The sequence below is a fragment of the Trichoderma citrinoviride genome (genome assembly GCF_003025115.1).
Source record: "Trichoderma citrinoviride strain TUCIM 6016 unplaced genomic scaffold BBK36scaffold_16, whole genome shotgun sequence".
Classification (NCBI taxonomy): domain Eukaryota; kingdom Fungi; phylum Ascomycota; class Sordariomycetes; order Hypocreales; family Hypocreaceae; genus Trichoderma; species Trichoderma citrinoviride.
In genome coordinates, this window is record NW_020194724.1 from 338,501 (window position 1) to 353,468 (window position 14,968).

The 14,968-nt window shown below is 53.5% G+C and overlaps 3 protein-coding genes across 3 annotated transcripts; 1 reads left to right on the forward strand and 2 right to left on the reverse strand.

Moving 5' to 3' along the window:
- Window positions 1-5,125: 5,125 nt before the first annotated feature.
- On the reverse strand, window positions 5,126-6,682 carry BBK36DRAFT_1136503 (hypothetical protein; the record flags this gene model as incomplete). The annotated part of the gene is made up of 4 exons (XM_024893001.1): window positions 5,126-5,366; window positions 5,424-6,012; window positions 6,087-6,296; window positions 6,368-6,682. The coding sequence occupies 4 exons, from the start codon at window positions 6,680-6,682 to the stop codon at window positions 5,191-5,193; spliced, it is 1,290 nt and encodes a 429-aa protein (XP_024745938.1). The 3' UTR covers window positions 5,126-5,190.
- A 1,696-nt stretch (window positions 6,683-8,378) lies between these two features.
- On the reverse strand, window positions 8,379-10,400 carry BBK36DRAFT_1128503 (M6 metalloprotease; the record flags this gene model as incomplete). The annotated part of the gene is made up of 1 exon (XM_024891622.1): window positions 8,379-10,400. The coding sequence occupies one exon, from the start codon at window positions 10,398-10,400 to the stop codon at window positions 8,379-8,381; it is 2,022 nt and encodes a 673-aa protein (XP_024745939.1).
- A 1,160-nt stretch (window positions 10,401-11,560) lies between these two features.
- BBK36DRAFT_1172382 (glycosyltransferase family 90 protein) lies at window positions 11,561-14,689 on the forward strand (the record flags this gene model as incomplete). Its single annotated transcript, XM_024895718.1, has 7 exons — window positions 11,561-11,595; window positions 11,672-11,730; window positions 11,805-11,962; window positions 12,173-12,770; window positions 12,801-13,017; window positions 13,051-13,452; window positions 13,483-14,689. 7 exons carry the CDS (start codon window positions 11,561-11,563, stop codon window positions 14,687-14,689), a joined length of 2,676 nt encoding a protein of 891 aa, XP_024745940.1.
- Window positions 14,690-14,968: the final 279 nt, after the last annotated feature.

Genomic DNA, 14,968 nt, shown 5'->3' on the forward strand with positions numbered 1-14,968 from the left:
TGATCAAGCCCGAAAGTTCATGCAAATAACCTAGAGAATTTCCCTTCGAGCAGTTACGTCGGCACTTGTCTACGGAATGGCCTTTTTCTTGCTTGTCAAGCCTCCTTTGTATGGATTTCGGTCGTGACATGTAGAAGGGGGCGTGACCTGGAAGCCCGGTGTTGTCGAGTCTGTTTGCCCCAATTATAGAGACTACGGAGGTCCCTGTAGGTAAATCTCACTCAACTGCCAAACGCCTTCCAGGTTCAACTGGTGTAGACGATATGAAAGCCAAGGAAACAAAGTTCAACTCAAACCATCTGTAGGAGATTAAATGTTCTGTATAAACAAGGAAAACCCAAGAACAGCCCTTACCTGTTCCCTCCCCAACAACGACTGTTTTCGATATACTACTTGCTACACCCTCGCCCTCATCAATTGGCTTCGACAGCAAGCTTTTCTTGGCCACTGATCGCGCTTAGAATTACCCCGTAATACTACTGTGCAAAACCTGGGGTTGTGTGGGGAAATGCCTCCCGCTGGACTCGATCCCAGCTTCATCTGGTTCCGCCCCCACACGATCCCAAAGCCTGGCCTTCTTACAGCTCGATGCGATGCTTCACTACAACAAAAGCAGCTCTCTCGCAAGTTCAACCCAATTCCGCAGATTGCTGTCCAGAGTCTGACTGCTCCAGTTTACAAGCGATCCCATCGGTCCACCCCCGCGTTCTACCTTGGGGAGAACCCCTCTCCCCCGGACGCCTCCTTGCATGGGGAAGCATGGGTTCGTCAACAATGCTTCTTGCTGATTGGCGTGAGCGCCCAATTGCACGCAAGTAAAGTTACCAATCCATGACTCATGGGGAAGATTGTCCGATAGCAACTAAGAGGTGAGCCGAGGCACGATTCTCTCAAGTGAGGAGAAGGGGGAAGCCAAGCATTTCTTAGCCCGACTTGCTTCCCGGGATTCTTGCTACTAAAGCCACCGGCGCATTTCCCCTTCCTCTTTTATCGTTTTCACAGTCTTCATTCGTTGGCTTAAACGCAGGTTTACGCCCTCCGTTGGATGTGGAAGCTAAATGTGGCGTTTTCACCTTGTACTCATTTCGAGTTCGTTCTTCATCGTTGAGCTGTTCGGTGGCGATGCCGCGTTTTCGGCCGGGTAACGGACTGCCAGTAGCGAGTTACCCAAGACGGAACACCTCCGAACAGTTGGACCAGCCACCACTTCCATGCACTGAAACCAGTCCGACGTCGACGATCAAGTCCCGTGTGACCTACACAGCTTCAGTTGGATAGACCGCCCTTCGGATAAACGACGCTTCGTTCGGTGTAATGGATCCTTTATCCTCCGATGTTCTCCTGGTCCTCCTAGGCTAGCTGAACCACAAGCGGACGACTAGTTAACCGGGTTGCCAACGGAGAAAGACGCGTGGCTCTTGAGTCCTACGATTAGCTTCATCATTCTTCCAACGTGCGTGGCGATGTGGCTGAAGTCACCTACGGTACCCCGCGGATCTGGCTGGATGCCGAGGCTCGCGATCCTTCAATGAGGGGGTGAATATTAGTACATCACTGTGCCTCTATCTATCAGGTCAAAGTCAGGGGAATACTTCCTTTACTGCTGTTATAAGGCAGTCAGCTTGAAATCATTGCCTACGACAGAAGAGATTCATTTCGAAAACTGAGAACAGGAGAGACATTTGAGGAAGGTACTGGTCTTTGACGACGACGCGGAGAACATGAAGAAGGCACTTCATGGCAGTGTCTGTTATTAGACTCCGAGCTTTCTCTGGTGTAAATGAGGACTGGGTGTTTGAGTATCACCATCCTGAATTGGATGGGTACTGACTAGCCACTCGTTACAGAAATGGTGAACGGTGAAACGCTAATAGAGTTGACCGCGGTTCAGGTGTTGGCTTGCGTGGACTGAACGAGGCAAGGCAATGTCATGCCATTGCTTCTTGTGGCTGGCTGGCATCATGATCGATCAGTTTATGAGACCGGGGATGCTAGTCTGATCCATGCTCGCCAATTGAGTGCTCAAATCCTTGGGGAATCCGTTGAGCTTGAGCGCTGCACCGATGATTGCGGCACGGTCTATTGCATTGGATCGTTGCTCTGTCCGCAGCTCTGGCGCTGAATATCACTGGAAGGGGGTAAGGTTGCCGCCGTCTTATCTGGAAGCAAGGCGAGATGCGCGGCAAAAGAATCATCCGAGAAAACAGTATGCTTACAACCATTTCTTTCTCCAGACCAACAGGCGCTTGGTGTGGAGAGACGAGACAGTGAAGCGATTACGAGAACCGATGCAGACACTCATTGAATCTTGTTCAGAAGAAGCTCTCGTAATCTTATGGCTATACCGATTATAAATGACGGAATGATGTCTTCAACATCACATCTGCGGCTTTTGTCTATCATATCCTTCGTAGGCTTTGAGCAGACAAGTCAACCGATAGGGTACCATATACATTGAATCCGAATCATCATTCATCCACCACTATATCCTGACCAAACTTCTCCTTAAGCCACTTCAACACTTCCGTATTCCCCCTAAACCGCTGCAACGCGGCCAAATCCCCCTCCACCTTCAGTCCCGCCAACGTCCTCACCCGAGACAGCGCCACGTAAATCTGGCCCTCCGCAAAGGCCTTCTCCAAGTTCACGACCGCGCTGTCCAGAGTCATTCCCTGGGACTTGTGGATCGTCAGAGCCCACGCAGCGGTCAGAGGGAGCTGAAGTCGGCCGAGCAGAGTATACGGCCGCTTGTTGCCATAGAGAATCGACTGGCACCGGGGATAGACTGTGTGAGTCTGGCCGTTCTGAAACCTGACAATCGGCCAGCCCTCAGCCCCACTGCATTTTTTCATGTATTCTCGGAGCTTCTCTTCATCAAGGTCGTGTTTTGGCGTGTGCACAGGTAAATGACCGGTGTGAATCGCGATGGACGGACGGTTACGCCCGAACGGCTCGAAGCCTATGATGACTCCCTGGGAGCCATTACATAGGCCGGATGGTACACCGATGTTATGCAGGAGCAGGACCCGCATGCCTTCTTTCAGATGAAGTTCGGCCTCGAACCTGTGATCTTTCAGCTCCTTGAGGGACCCGTCGGCGTTTCTGATTCCCTTGTAGCCCAAATACGGATGCCCTTTCTGGTTCCACAGAAAGATGTCCACGCATTTGTAGGTCTGTGTAGGCGATTTGAGGCGCCGAAACGCAGCATCATTGATCTTTCGAACTTCGTTCCGCGTGGGGTAAAGCTTCACAGCCTGCTTGCTCACCTCCGCATCGCAGTTCGCTAGGAGATCAACCTCAGAGTCGCTGAGTTGCAGGCCAAGTCGACATTTCTGTAGCAGCTTGATGAACTCTGGATCCTGTTGTCGGTAGACGGTGTTGAGATAAACATGCCGAAAGTTGCTTTCGTCCCACGCCCTGGTCTTGAAGGCCCATTTCTCGTCGTCGCGGTAAGACGCGCCGCACTCCCGGCTGGGGCATGTGTAGATGTCCTCTCGCCTGTTCGGCACCAGATCACTGCCGCACTTGAAGCAATGGGCAAACGGTTTGACTGGCGGTAGCTGGCAGAAGTCCCCGGTAACTATGACTTGAGTGCCTCCAAATGGAAGGGTCGATCTCTTGTCAAAGGGAGAATAGGCCGCCTTCATGATTCGGTTGAGCCGTTCGAAATGCATACCCTCCACCATGCTTATCTCGTCAATGATGACCGTTTCGGCGTCCCTCAGCCTCTTCAACAGGATAGGGTTTTGGGCCAACTCTCGAAGCTCGGAGAGACTCGTTTTATGCGTGTTGGGCGTCCATCCGGCAAATGTCCAGGTCGTCTGGCCGCCGTTTGCGAGTGCCACCATGCCCGTGGGCGCCAGAACGTGAACACTCTTGTGCATTTGGCCAAGACGGTCTCGAATGGCTCTCAGAACTGTTGATTTTCCGCAGCCTGCTGAGCCGGTGAAGAAGATGTTGTGGCCGTCGGCCGCAAGTGATACAAGGGCTTCTTGCTCTGGCGAGAGAATCGGGCCTGATGGTGTCTGGCTTGCCGTCGTCTGGTTTGACGTAGCCTCCCTTTCGTTCTTGGGTGGATCATTTTCAATGGCCTCCATGTCGCTCTCATTCGGCTTCTTTGACCTAAAGCCCACTGCGGACAGGACTCTGGACAATACAGAAGCTCTGGTCTCTATCGGCTGAGGGGTGGCCGCAATATATGCCGCTTCGGCCTTCTTCTTCTTGCTTCTTTTCTTTTTCGACTTTGCATAGCCCCTCAAGTATCCAGCCCGTTCCATAGCGTGAAAAGCCGGCATCATAAGGCTCGGGGGCACTTTCATTCGAGCAAGGCGACTGGGTGCCGTGAGAGACGAGGCTGGCCGTCGCCATGACGCAGCGAGCAGCATAGCGACGATACTGAAGTCGAAACAGGGTTGGAAGCGCGTTTGACGATGTAGAATACTTGATGAAAGAATAATTCGAAAGAAGTAAGATGAAGAGAAGAGAAAAACGAATGATATTTAGCCGTCAAGAAAGATGTGCGCAAGGCTCTCGATGCCTGACGGGAGCAGCTGGCAACACCTGGCCGAGAACCGAGGTACGTACCTCTACCAAAAGTGATTTGAAAGTGAAGGTCAGCAGAATCCTTTTCATCTGACACACAGACAAAGGAAGCTCTTCCAAACGAGCAAACATAAAGGCCATCAGAGTTTGGGCAAACATACCGCCAACCGATATTTCACACATTCCAATCAAAGCACAACAGACTATACGCGCTTCAATGCATGAATATAACCCTAAACCATGCAACTTATATCCAGATAGGTCTTTTTTTGTCTACAGACGACATGTGCCTATCTAGGTCCATATACACCCATGCCGACATTTCCGGTATTAAGAGGTATGTTCTTTGCTTCTGCTGTCTGGCGGCAAGGGTATCGGCCCAGATCAACAGGAAGAAAAAGAGAAAACGAAAAAGCAAAAGCCAACCCAGCATCCATCGCACCTCCCGCCCATCCCAAACACTCCTCCCATTTTTACAAGTTTTTTTGGTGTTCCAAAGACCGTCTAACGCGAGAAACCATTGCCAAGTAATGCCCCAGACTCCAGATTCGCCATTGAAAGCATCGCTCCGAGAATTCGAGAAAAGGGGGATGTACATAATACATGCATCGTCGAAAAAGAAGGTGAAAGCGAGTAGGCATCCACAGATTATGATTCGTCGTGGTTATCGAGAATAGGATCCCAGAGCATGGGCCCCTTGCAGATGTTTTCTTCGGCGTAGACTCGGTAGCGGTCGAGGACGTCGGTCTGTTCGATCCTTTCGTCGCCGGCTTGCGCTCCGAAGCTGAAGTGTGAGACCACGCCGCCGCCATCAGCAACAGCATCTGTAGGGCGTCAGTAAGTCAATGACCTAGGAAGGGGTGCGTAAGGGAGAGGCCTACGTCTGCCGGTCTGCTCGGGCATGGTGACGGCAAAATGGTGCTCGTCATCGGCCGCAATGGGCTTGGCTAAGTTGATGTCCTTACCCATCATGGCAATAAATTGGATGCCCATGCGCTTAAGCTGGAAATCCCATGTTCCAAAGCGATACTGGCGCAGGCTGTCGTTTTCGATATTCTCAAACAGGCTGTAGTGCTCCTGGGCGGCAACCTGCCACTTCTTCCATCCGGGTCCAAACGGGTCGTACTCTGTCTCCACGATGGGGGTGCGGTCGAGGATGTGGTCCGTGTGACCCTTGATAGGCAGCCATCGGTGCTTTTGGTGGTCCGGGGGATTCCACTCGCTCACTTCGAAATCGTCGCTGCCTTGCCACGAGGGCAGCATGGAAGGGCGCCAGTCCAGCTTTTCGCCGGGCTTGGGAGCGGGATACGCCTTGTTCAGCTCGGGGAGGTAGGGTCTGACGACGCCGAGGTTCCAGTGTATCCAGCTGATTAGGGGCTGGTTGATGACATTTGAGGAGACGACGAAGAATTCTGGATGCTCGGCTCGGGTCGTGACCATGGAGGGAATGGCAGAGTCTTCGATGTACACCTGACGGCACATGTTAGCACAAGGACTCGGCACCGCCTATTTCCGGGGCATTCTGCTTGTTCCAGGGCTCGTACAATATCGTCGTCCATCTTGACATAGAGAACGTCGTCCTGGATGCGGTCGTATGACGAGCCAAAGCCGCCCTCGGACATGTCAACCTCCCACTTCTCGTAGGCGGGCTCGCTCGCAAGCAGCTTTTTCAGGAACTTGAGATCGTCTGCGTCGTCTGTGCGCTGGAGGAAGATGACGCCGTCGAGGATGCCGCCGTTCTTGGCCAGATTGCGCTACAGGTTGCCATTGCGTTAGCAGAAGCCAGAGATTTCCGCAACCGAGTTGCGCCCAGAGCAGTCCGTACCTTGAGATAGCAGTCGAGGATAGAGACCGTTGATCGGCGGCCGTAGAAGATCAGGCCCATGACCTTGGTCGCGTCGGACGGGAGCTTCCACCGGACGCCGCCAATCTCCCGGGGCACGCAGTAGGTGGTGTTTCCATGCCGCCGCGAGCCCCTGGGGCACATGTCGTCGTCGCGGTCGTGGGGTCCGCCCCGGTGGTGTCCGAAGCCATCGCCGGGCAGCAGGTGGAAGTTCCAGACGTAGACCAGCAGCGACACAAAGACGAGCGAGGCACCGAGCAGCGCGTGCACGATGTGCTTGTTGCTAAGGCTCAGCATGCTTCGAGAGTTGTGGCGTGCCTCTGGTCGGGTCGGGTCGGGGTCGGGGTCGGTCCCAGCGAGGGCGGAGGGAGAGGGAGGAGAGGAGAGGGAGACGCCCTGGGCCGAGCGGGACGGGCGATGGGCGGTGGCACAAGATGCTGCTTCTTTGTTCCCTGTACGAGGTTGGAGGTGGGAAGTTGGCCAGCTGAGGCGAGGATGCGCGCGACGGCGCTAGTGGGCAATTGCAGTGCAATCGGTAGGGAGGCGATCCAATGGCTGGGGCGGGATTGAATAAGAATTAAGAAATTGAGGCCGGGATTATCCACGGTTTTAGCGTCGCACGACAAATTTCGTCTCGACCCGCAAACGACGAAAGGGGGCCGAGTTGAGTAATTACCTTGGTTATTGAAAGGCTGAAGAGACAAAGAGTGAGAAACTCGGAGGATGCTTGTTTCAAAGGACTGCGATGCTACCCAACTGTGATCCAACTGGATAGGTAGGCTATACAAGTCCCTGTACTACGACATCGTGATGCCTCGAACAAGGTTCTGATTTGACCAGCCTTGTTTAGGGCCGCTAGGCGTTAAGGATCAGGACTTGAGATGCTCGAGAGCCGCACCGGGTACCGGTACCTGGTTGTACACGCTGTCTTCGTGTCAGCGCGCTGGTACCTTGTTATACAAGACGACATGTCGGCCGCGGATTGAAGTTGAAATACGAAGCGAATCCATGAGATGTGCATGAAGATGGCATTGTGGCTGGGGTTGCTGCTGCTGCCATCAGAAAATCGAACAAAAGGATGTCAAGTCAAAGTCGATTTGGCTTTTGGCTCTTTTCTTGGCGCATCCCTGTTCGAGATTGCCGAGGCTTGTCCCTGTGAATCATTTCCACCTTTGTCTGCACTCTCACTTTGTGTGTGCGTGCTGCCAACCCAACTTGCAAACTACTGATCTGAGACAGCTCGTTGAACTCTATAATGCTGGCATCCGAGTAAGACACTGTCGCACAAATGGTCTACTGAGGCATTTCGGGATGAAAGCGTCTTCGTATCGATCAGGGCTATGCAGTATATTAGGTGTTGTACTATACCCAAGCCAAGGGCATATGGATTTTTGGAAGACCCTCTCCTCACAACCTCGACTACTGATTGGCATTAGGTCTGCGCATAATCTCCAACAGCTGTCGAGGCCGATTCTATATCTGTTTCTCCAAGAGCGACTTCCAAGCAAAGTGTAGATTGTTGAGTACCCGGTAGGCGTTTCGTAGAAGCTTCAAGTTGTCAGCAATCAGTCCAGACCAATCGGCACGCATGCCAATTACAGAATACGAGCTGCCTGGGCATGCAACAGCGCTATCTGTTTGTTACGTACGTGTTACCTATTGAGGTCTCTCTTTCATTCAGCTGATTTTTATTTTCTTGAGGTGGTGTTGAAACCTGATGTGCTCTGTTCAAGGTTTAGTTATGAGGATATCCCTGCCGTGAACGCTGAGTGACATGGCCCGCGATCTCTACCTACCTACCTACCTACATGTAACATTGAAAATACCTTGCACTTGGGCTCTGTCTCACTCGCATCTATGTCAAAGGCAAAAAGCTTGTTTAACATGCTGACGATTGCAGGTATGTAGGAGCCATTCTATCGCTTTAGACGACCATTGATATTAATCCTAATCAACTTGAGACACGATAGCAATACTCATGCCTCTCATTAACTCAGCCACACGTACTCTTCTTCACCTCACAACTCGCCGTCGCCACAACCCTCGGATCAGACTCCGACGTCGCCCTCAGCGTCACGACCCCCATCCCATCCTCCGCATCACCCTCCGCGCCAACCGCCACGTACGCCTTCGCCGTCTCCCCATACCTCACAGGAACCACAGCATTCGGCAGCGCGGCCTCCCATCCAGCGCCCTCGACCTCGGCCTCCAAGCGGAAAATCTCCCACTCGAGGTGCTCTGCCTGGACTTGCGCGTGGCCATCACTCGAGCCGGCGTACGTGCCGTTGTTTGTGAGTTCGAATTCGCAAAAGATGCCGCCGGTGGTTGGCGTGGTGGCTTCTCCAAAGGTAAAGGGGACTCCAGACGTCAGTTCGATGCCGTACTCGCTTGTGCTGTTGTCGGTCAGGGATCGCGCCCCGACGGTGTAAGAGAGCACGCCGACGTCGTCACGGTGGACGTCGAGGATGTAAAAGTGAAGGCCGTTTGCCTCGTCGACGTACTCGTACTTGCTCCCCGAGTCGGTGCCGGCGTGGAACAATGCGTCGGCCAGTTGGCGATAGTCGCCCAGGGTGATCATGGCGGCGGTTCCATTCGGTCGAATGAAGTCGATGAGTTCGATGTCTTCGGGATTGGCGTCGATGGTCCACTGGAAGGGCTGGCTGTTGCTGGTCTTGGACTTGCTGATCATGACGCCTGAATCGGGCTGGAATGAATCGGCACCCATGCGATCAATCACTTCGAGGTCGTACATGTTGTAACGGCCTCCGTCACAGAACACGTCAGTAGAAATATTGCACGCCGGTGACAGATCTTGGTCCATGTCAACTCTCAGCCCGATGAGGTCGGACACGACAGATCGCGCCGTGATCGTAGCCACGACCGGGCCAGATTCCGCCAGAGCATCTCTCGATATCCGGACTATGCTGTCGTTGGAGATGAGCCCGAGCACGAGCTTATCTCGAACCGTATGCAACGATCCCAAAGAGCCTCCCTGAAGCGCTGGAATCTGGTATCGCGTGTGCGGACCGCCGGGACCGTTAAACGACCCGCGGGACATCATCGAGTACGGGCCGGTGTAGTCTCGTCGCAGCGGGATGCCGGACGGGTTGTTGTAGTTGTCGCCAATGTTGAGCAAGTGGCTCAGCTCGTGGGCATACGTGCCCATACCAGAACTCTCGCACTGCGTCGACGAACCGCCGCCCGCGTTCGGCCAGATGGTCGATGCCGACGCCCACGATGTCCAGGGGACATATCTCGTCGATGCGTAATTTGGCAGCGCCGTACCGTTGGCACTCTGAGGAGGTCCAAACTCTGCGGGGACGTCTTCAGGAGACGAGAACCTCATCTCGCCAAACTCTTGCCACGTAGACGACTCGTCTTGTCCCGCGGAGAGGATAAACACCAGCTCAAAGGAGTTGCTGGTGTCGTTGCCCACTTCAGCACGCCATGCCGCATAGGCATCCGTTCGGATGTCTTGATCACAGGCGCCATCCACAGGACACGCTCCGGGATTGAAGCCACTGTCTATGCCGTATGCGTACGACAGACGGGGCATGCGATACGGCCCAAAGGATGTCAAGTCGACGCCGTATCGGCCGTGTGAATCGCCCATCCAGTACTCGTGCAGTGTGTGGCCGCGGTTGAGATCGCTGGGCTTGTTGAGCAGGTCGCGATAGTAGGCCAGCACATCTTCTCTCTCGATGCCAGACACCAATGGCAAGGGATTGCCAAAGACGGTCGAGTTGGGCTCTCGCGTGACGACAAAGGTCTCGTCTGAGTAGTCTACGGCTATCAGAGCGATGTTGAAGTTGCGGCTGGCGCCTCTCTTGGATGGGTCGTTCCATTGAGTGCCCGGCGGTGCTTTGTAGTCGTCCCAGGTCATGTCATCGGGGTTGACCCATTCTTGAGGGTCAATTGGTTTGAACGGCTCGCCCCATGGTGTCTTGATCGCTGCTTCGACGGGGGAGCTGAGTAGTCCGATCAAGAGGGCTGAGGCAAAGGCAGATACGCCCATCGCTAGGCGACTGCGTCTGTGTATGGAGAGGGCCATTCTCCTTCCAGTCTGGTAGAGACTTCTGGTTGTGAAGGACTCCAACCAGTCTTGCATGTCGAGATGGTGTCCTCCCTCGTCTTTATATAAGTTTCCATCTTATCGGTGTTACCCAATCATCATCTCATTCAAACGTCGACATCATTCAACCCCGCCCCAAGATGCCTGTCCATTCGAGATGTCCATCGCCTATCGATCGCTACTTTTATGCTTGTTGTTGTGTTTATCCGGCTTTCTACTTCTAGGTATTCACACCTGCTTCATCCGGGATAACGGCCGGCGGCAGTGAAGCGGTGCTCCAATCGGGATGAGACTTGGCAGCTAGATAAAGCGAATGGTACCTTTCGCAGTCGATGGTGACATGCTGTCTGCCGGGCCAAGATACGGGGTAGCTGGATAAGCATAACCTAATGGCGTAGCATTTGATGTTCGGAACAAAAGTCCTCAGTAGCATCTCCATCTTCTCTCTAAGAGAGAGCAGAGTGCCCGCTTTGCTTCGGATGGTATGTTCTTGGCAGACATGGATATAGATCGGGGGTAACGGCTTGCCAGGATATATTTGTCTGGCGAGGTCAGCAACTATGGCGATGCCCGGCCGAGGCAGGGCGAGGATCACATTAAACGCGGCATGACGAAGAAAAGCAAGGAAAAAAGACATGGCTGACGGTGCGAATATGCTGCTGGACGTCAGGCCTTCCAGAACACCAACTCCCATGATGAGGAACTACTGGCTTGGGGATTCGGCCTCGACATCATCGGAAGTTGTTGGATCACATCGATGTTGAACCGCTGAAAGACTCGCTGGACCCATTCTGTGGCTGACGCTGTCTCGACTAGACCCGAACGAGTCCCATCGACAGGGGTAATATGTGGTTCCCGTTGACAGAATCGATAGCCTGATCGCCAACTTGTTTTCATGTCGACACTTTCGCATCTTCTCATCTCTCTCATTCTGTATGAGAATTGCTCCTCATGTGTAGACAGCTGCCGCTCCTCAGGTTGCCGCGAGTTGCTCACGCTCACAGCAGGTGGTCTGACCCTCACACCCCTTGCCTCGAGCCCCTGAGACGGCGTATCCCGCAACTTTGTCCCTCTTCGACACGTGGGCTGTCTTGGGGTACAAGATGCGAGGCGCCGCGTATCATCCACTGGCTTTAATGTAAGCATATCGAAACTCTATCCCATAGCGGCATGCAACCTCGCACCCGACCATATACTGAACGCCTTCACTCAAGATGCCTATCATTATCGACATATTTGCTTTCCATTAGATATTATACTAGCGCCTCATTTGGTATGAAAGCCACACCTTATCAGCGCCGAGAAGCGGCGTCTTTCAGTGTCGCGATAGTTCTGACTGACCAGCAGAGCGTCCTGTTCACTTCACCATCGTCACGCTTCTCTTCATTGCGTTTGCGCTGCTTGCGTCCGAGTACTACTGGAGTCGGCAGAGCAATCTTCAAAGCCTGACGGTCATTGCAAATCACAAGACCTCAGCTGATATCATACCTCCTACGAGTAAAACTGTCAAGTACACCAGGATTGGGCTCGAAAACATTCGACACATCCATCCATCATTCCCTTTCCTTTTATGTTGCATAGGACTTCGAACGTTGTTATACTGGGCCGTCATTCGGACTACGCAATGTTCACGGCCCGGCATAGAGGTGAGTCTCGCCTCATATATAAGCTGTTTCCCCCCCCCCCCCCCCCCCAAACTAAATCATGTCACACAGGCATTTCTGCCCCTGTTTTCGTTCATTTGGGAGGCGATATGGCCTCGACTTCATAAGAAACAGCCGTTGTGGTCGACGCCCTCGAAATCACAAATAATCTTTACCTTCATTGCCGCGGCATGGCCATTATTCATCATCTCAGCAGAGGGAAGCTCCAACATTCCCACTGGAACTGTGTGTCCCATCGGATGGCGTTGGGAGCGCTTTGTGCCGTCGATCCAGCTCATCAACTGCCTCCTTGACGCCGCCATAATAAGCCACACGGCCCATCTGGCCCGCACCGCCGCAGACGATGATGTCGACATCTCCAAGTTCATGGGCAAACTCTGCCTTGCCGCAGCGGGAATGATTCTGCTGCTATGCTTCCCCTCCTGGCTGTCTGACTCGGAGTTTTCCCTGGCGTTTCGCTTTCGGGCTGTCGACTGTCGAGACTTTGCCTTCGATGGACTTCTTGCTACGGCTGGTGTGCTCTCTGCTTTGACGTTGCTGTCGTCTTTGGATCCATCTTGTCTCGCTCTTCTTCTCGTGACTGCCTCATTTACGGGCTCACGGATCCCTGTGCTCAAGGTGATACCGCTGCTATCGCCTGCAGCTTATGGTGAACTTGCGAAACATGCAACTTTGGCAGTTGCTTTAGCGTTGCCTTTGTGGTATCTTGCTGTTGGGATTCACCATACTATGGACTCTACAACATCACGGAGCCTCTTCAATTGGCTCATTGTATGCAGCTCTGGATTTGCGCTCCTAGCCTCGGTAGCGGTCCTCAACCTCATCGTCTCTGGATATCCCGCTCTGATCCCGATCGATAGAGCCCTCAAGTCCCTCATGACAGGAGCATCCACGTCGTCCCTAGTATGGGAATCCCAAGCCTCCCTCAGCAACTCCCTAGCCGACGCCGTCAAAGAGTACACCAGACGATACACAATCCCGCCTCCGCCGAATTTCGACAAGTGGTACGAATTTGCGCGAGAGCACAACTCCGCCGTCATCGACGACTTCGACCAGATCAACGACGACTTGCTCCCCTTCTGGGCGGTGGACCCTGCGAGTCTCCGGGAGCAGACGGCGTCTCTCTTTGCCTACGCAAGTACGGAGATGGGCGGCGTGCGCATCCGCAATGGATCCGTGGAGCAGTCGCCGCACATACCGGGATCGCATCGCTGGATGGCGGATTCTCTGCAGAGGATGATTGAGCCTTTTGCCCAGTGGCTACCGGACCTGGATATTGCCATCAACTTGGCTGATGAGTGCCGCATGGTAGTGCCACATGAGCGCATGGAGTGGCTCAGAAGCAGGGGGCGGCAAGAAAGAGCAAAAGTGACGAGCAATGAGGAACAGAAAACCTGGCCTGACAGCCACTTTCCACAGTCTCCATGGCCCGAAGACTTTGCGGAGCCTCTCCCCCGGGGAACGAACGGCGGGAAAGACGAAATCGATCCCAGCTTCACAGACGACATTCGGACGCCCATCTTCTACGACTTTGTTGCTGCTGCCTGCCCACAAGACTCAGTCGTCCGTAACAGCCGCTGGTGGGATTGGAGCACAACCTGCGTCAACTGTCTCAAGCCGCATTCCGTGCCAACGACCGGCGGTGCGCTGCTGGCAAATGTTTCTCTCGCTCACGAGCTGTGCCATCAACCCGACGTCGCCTATCTATCGGGCTTCCTGAATTCCCCGTCCGCCATGGTGCGGACAAGTGAACTGTTACCCATCTTCAGTCAAGCACGTGTCGGTGGCTTCTCAGATATCTTGATCCCTTCGCCATGGAACTTTGATGAGAAAAGTGCTTTCAAGGAGGACAGTGGTGTAAAGTGGGAAGACAAGGAGAACGCCCTGTTCTGGCGAGGATCGCGATCAGACGGATTCTCAGCCCATGGACGGTGGCCGGGCTTCTTGCGGCCGCGGTTCGTGCATGAAGCGTATGAGGAGACTGTGGCTTTGCAACGTTCTGACGCTGAAAGTTTAAGAATCAATGTCTCCTTTACGGGAGAGATATCCAAGTGTGATGGGAGAGATTGTGCTGCTGAGTCGGAAACCTATAAGAAATGGGGCCTTGCCACCATGGAGAATGACTCAACATCTCAAGAGGTGAACGAGCTTCCCCCCAGTGTCCCGTTTGAAGAGCACTGGCGATACCGACATTTATTCGACATGGACGGCGCAGGATTCAGCGGCCGCTTTCTGCCCTTCTTGGAGAGTCGTAGCTTGCCTTATCGCGCAGCCCTCTTTCGCACCTGGTACGACGAGAGGCTCCAGGGCTGGCACCATTATGTTCCCGTGGACGTCAGGCTCGGACCGGGATTCTGGTCTGTTTTGGAGTTCTTCATGAGAGGAGGTGCTGATGACAAGGATGGTGATGAGGGACCGGCCATGGCCAAGAAGATTGCAGAGCAGGGGAGGGAGTGGGCGCAAAGGGCGCTGAGGAAAGAGGATATGCAGATTTACATGTTTCGGTTGCTGTTGGAGTGGGGGAGGATTACACACGATGAGAGAGAGCATCTTGGGTTTACGATATGAACCGGGGATATAGACTGCTAAGCGATTGCATAGAGAGAGATCATTGACTTGAAGAGAGCCTCGTATGCACACCCATATGGTTCGGGATCTTATAAATGTTATAGCTATAAGATTACAATGTGAACACTGGGTATCGCACATGAGTCTCTCAGACGCTTCTCATACTTACTGGCGAGACACCAACAGGGGTTTGGGCAGAATAGGCGCACGGCGTCAAGTTCGCCAGACAGACCAGAGTAATTATTAACATGCGTATTGATTGGATATTCAAGATTATTT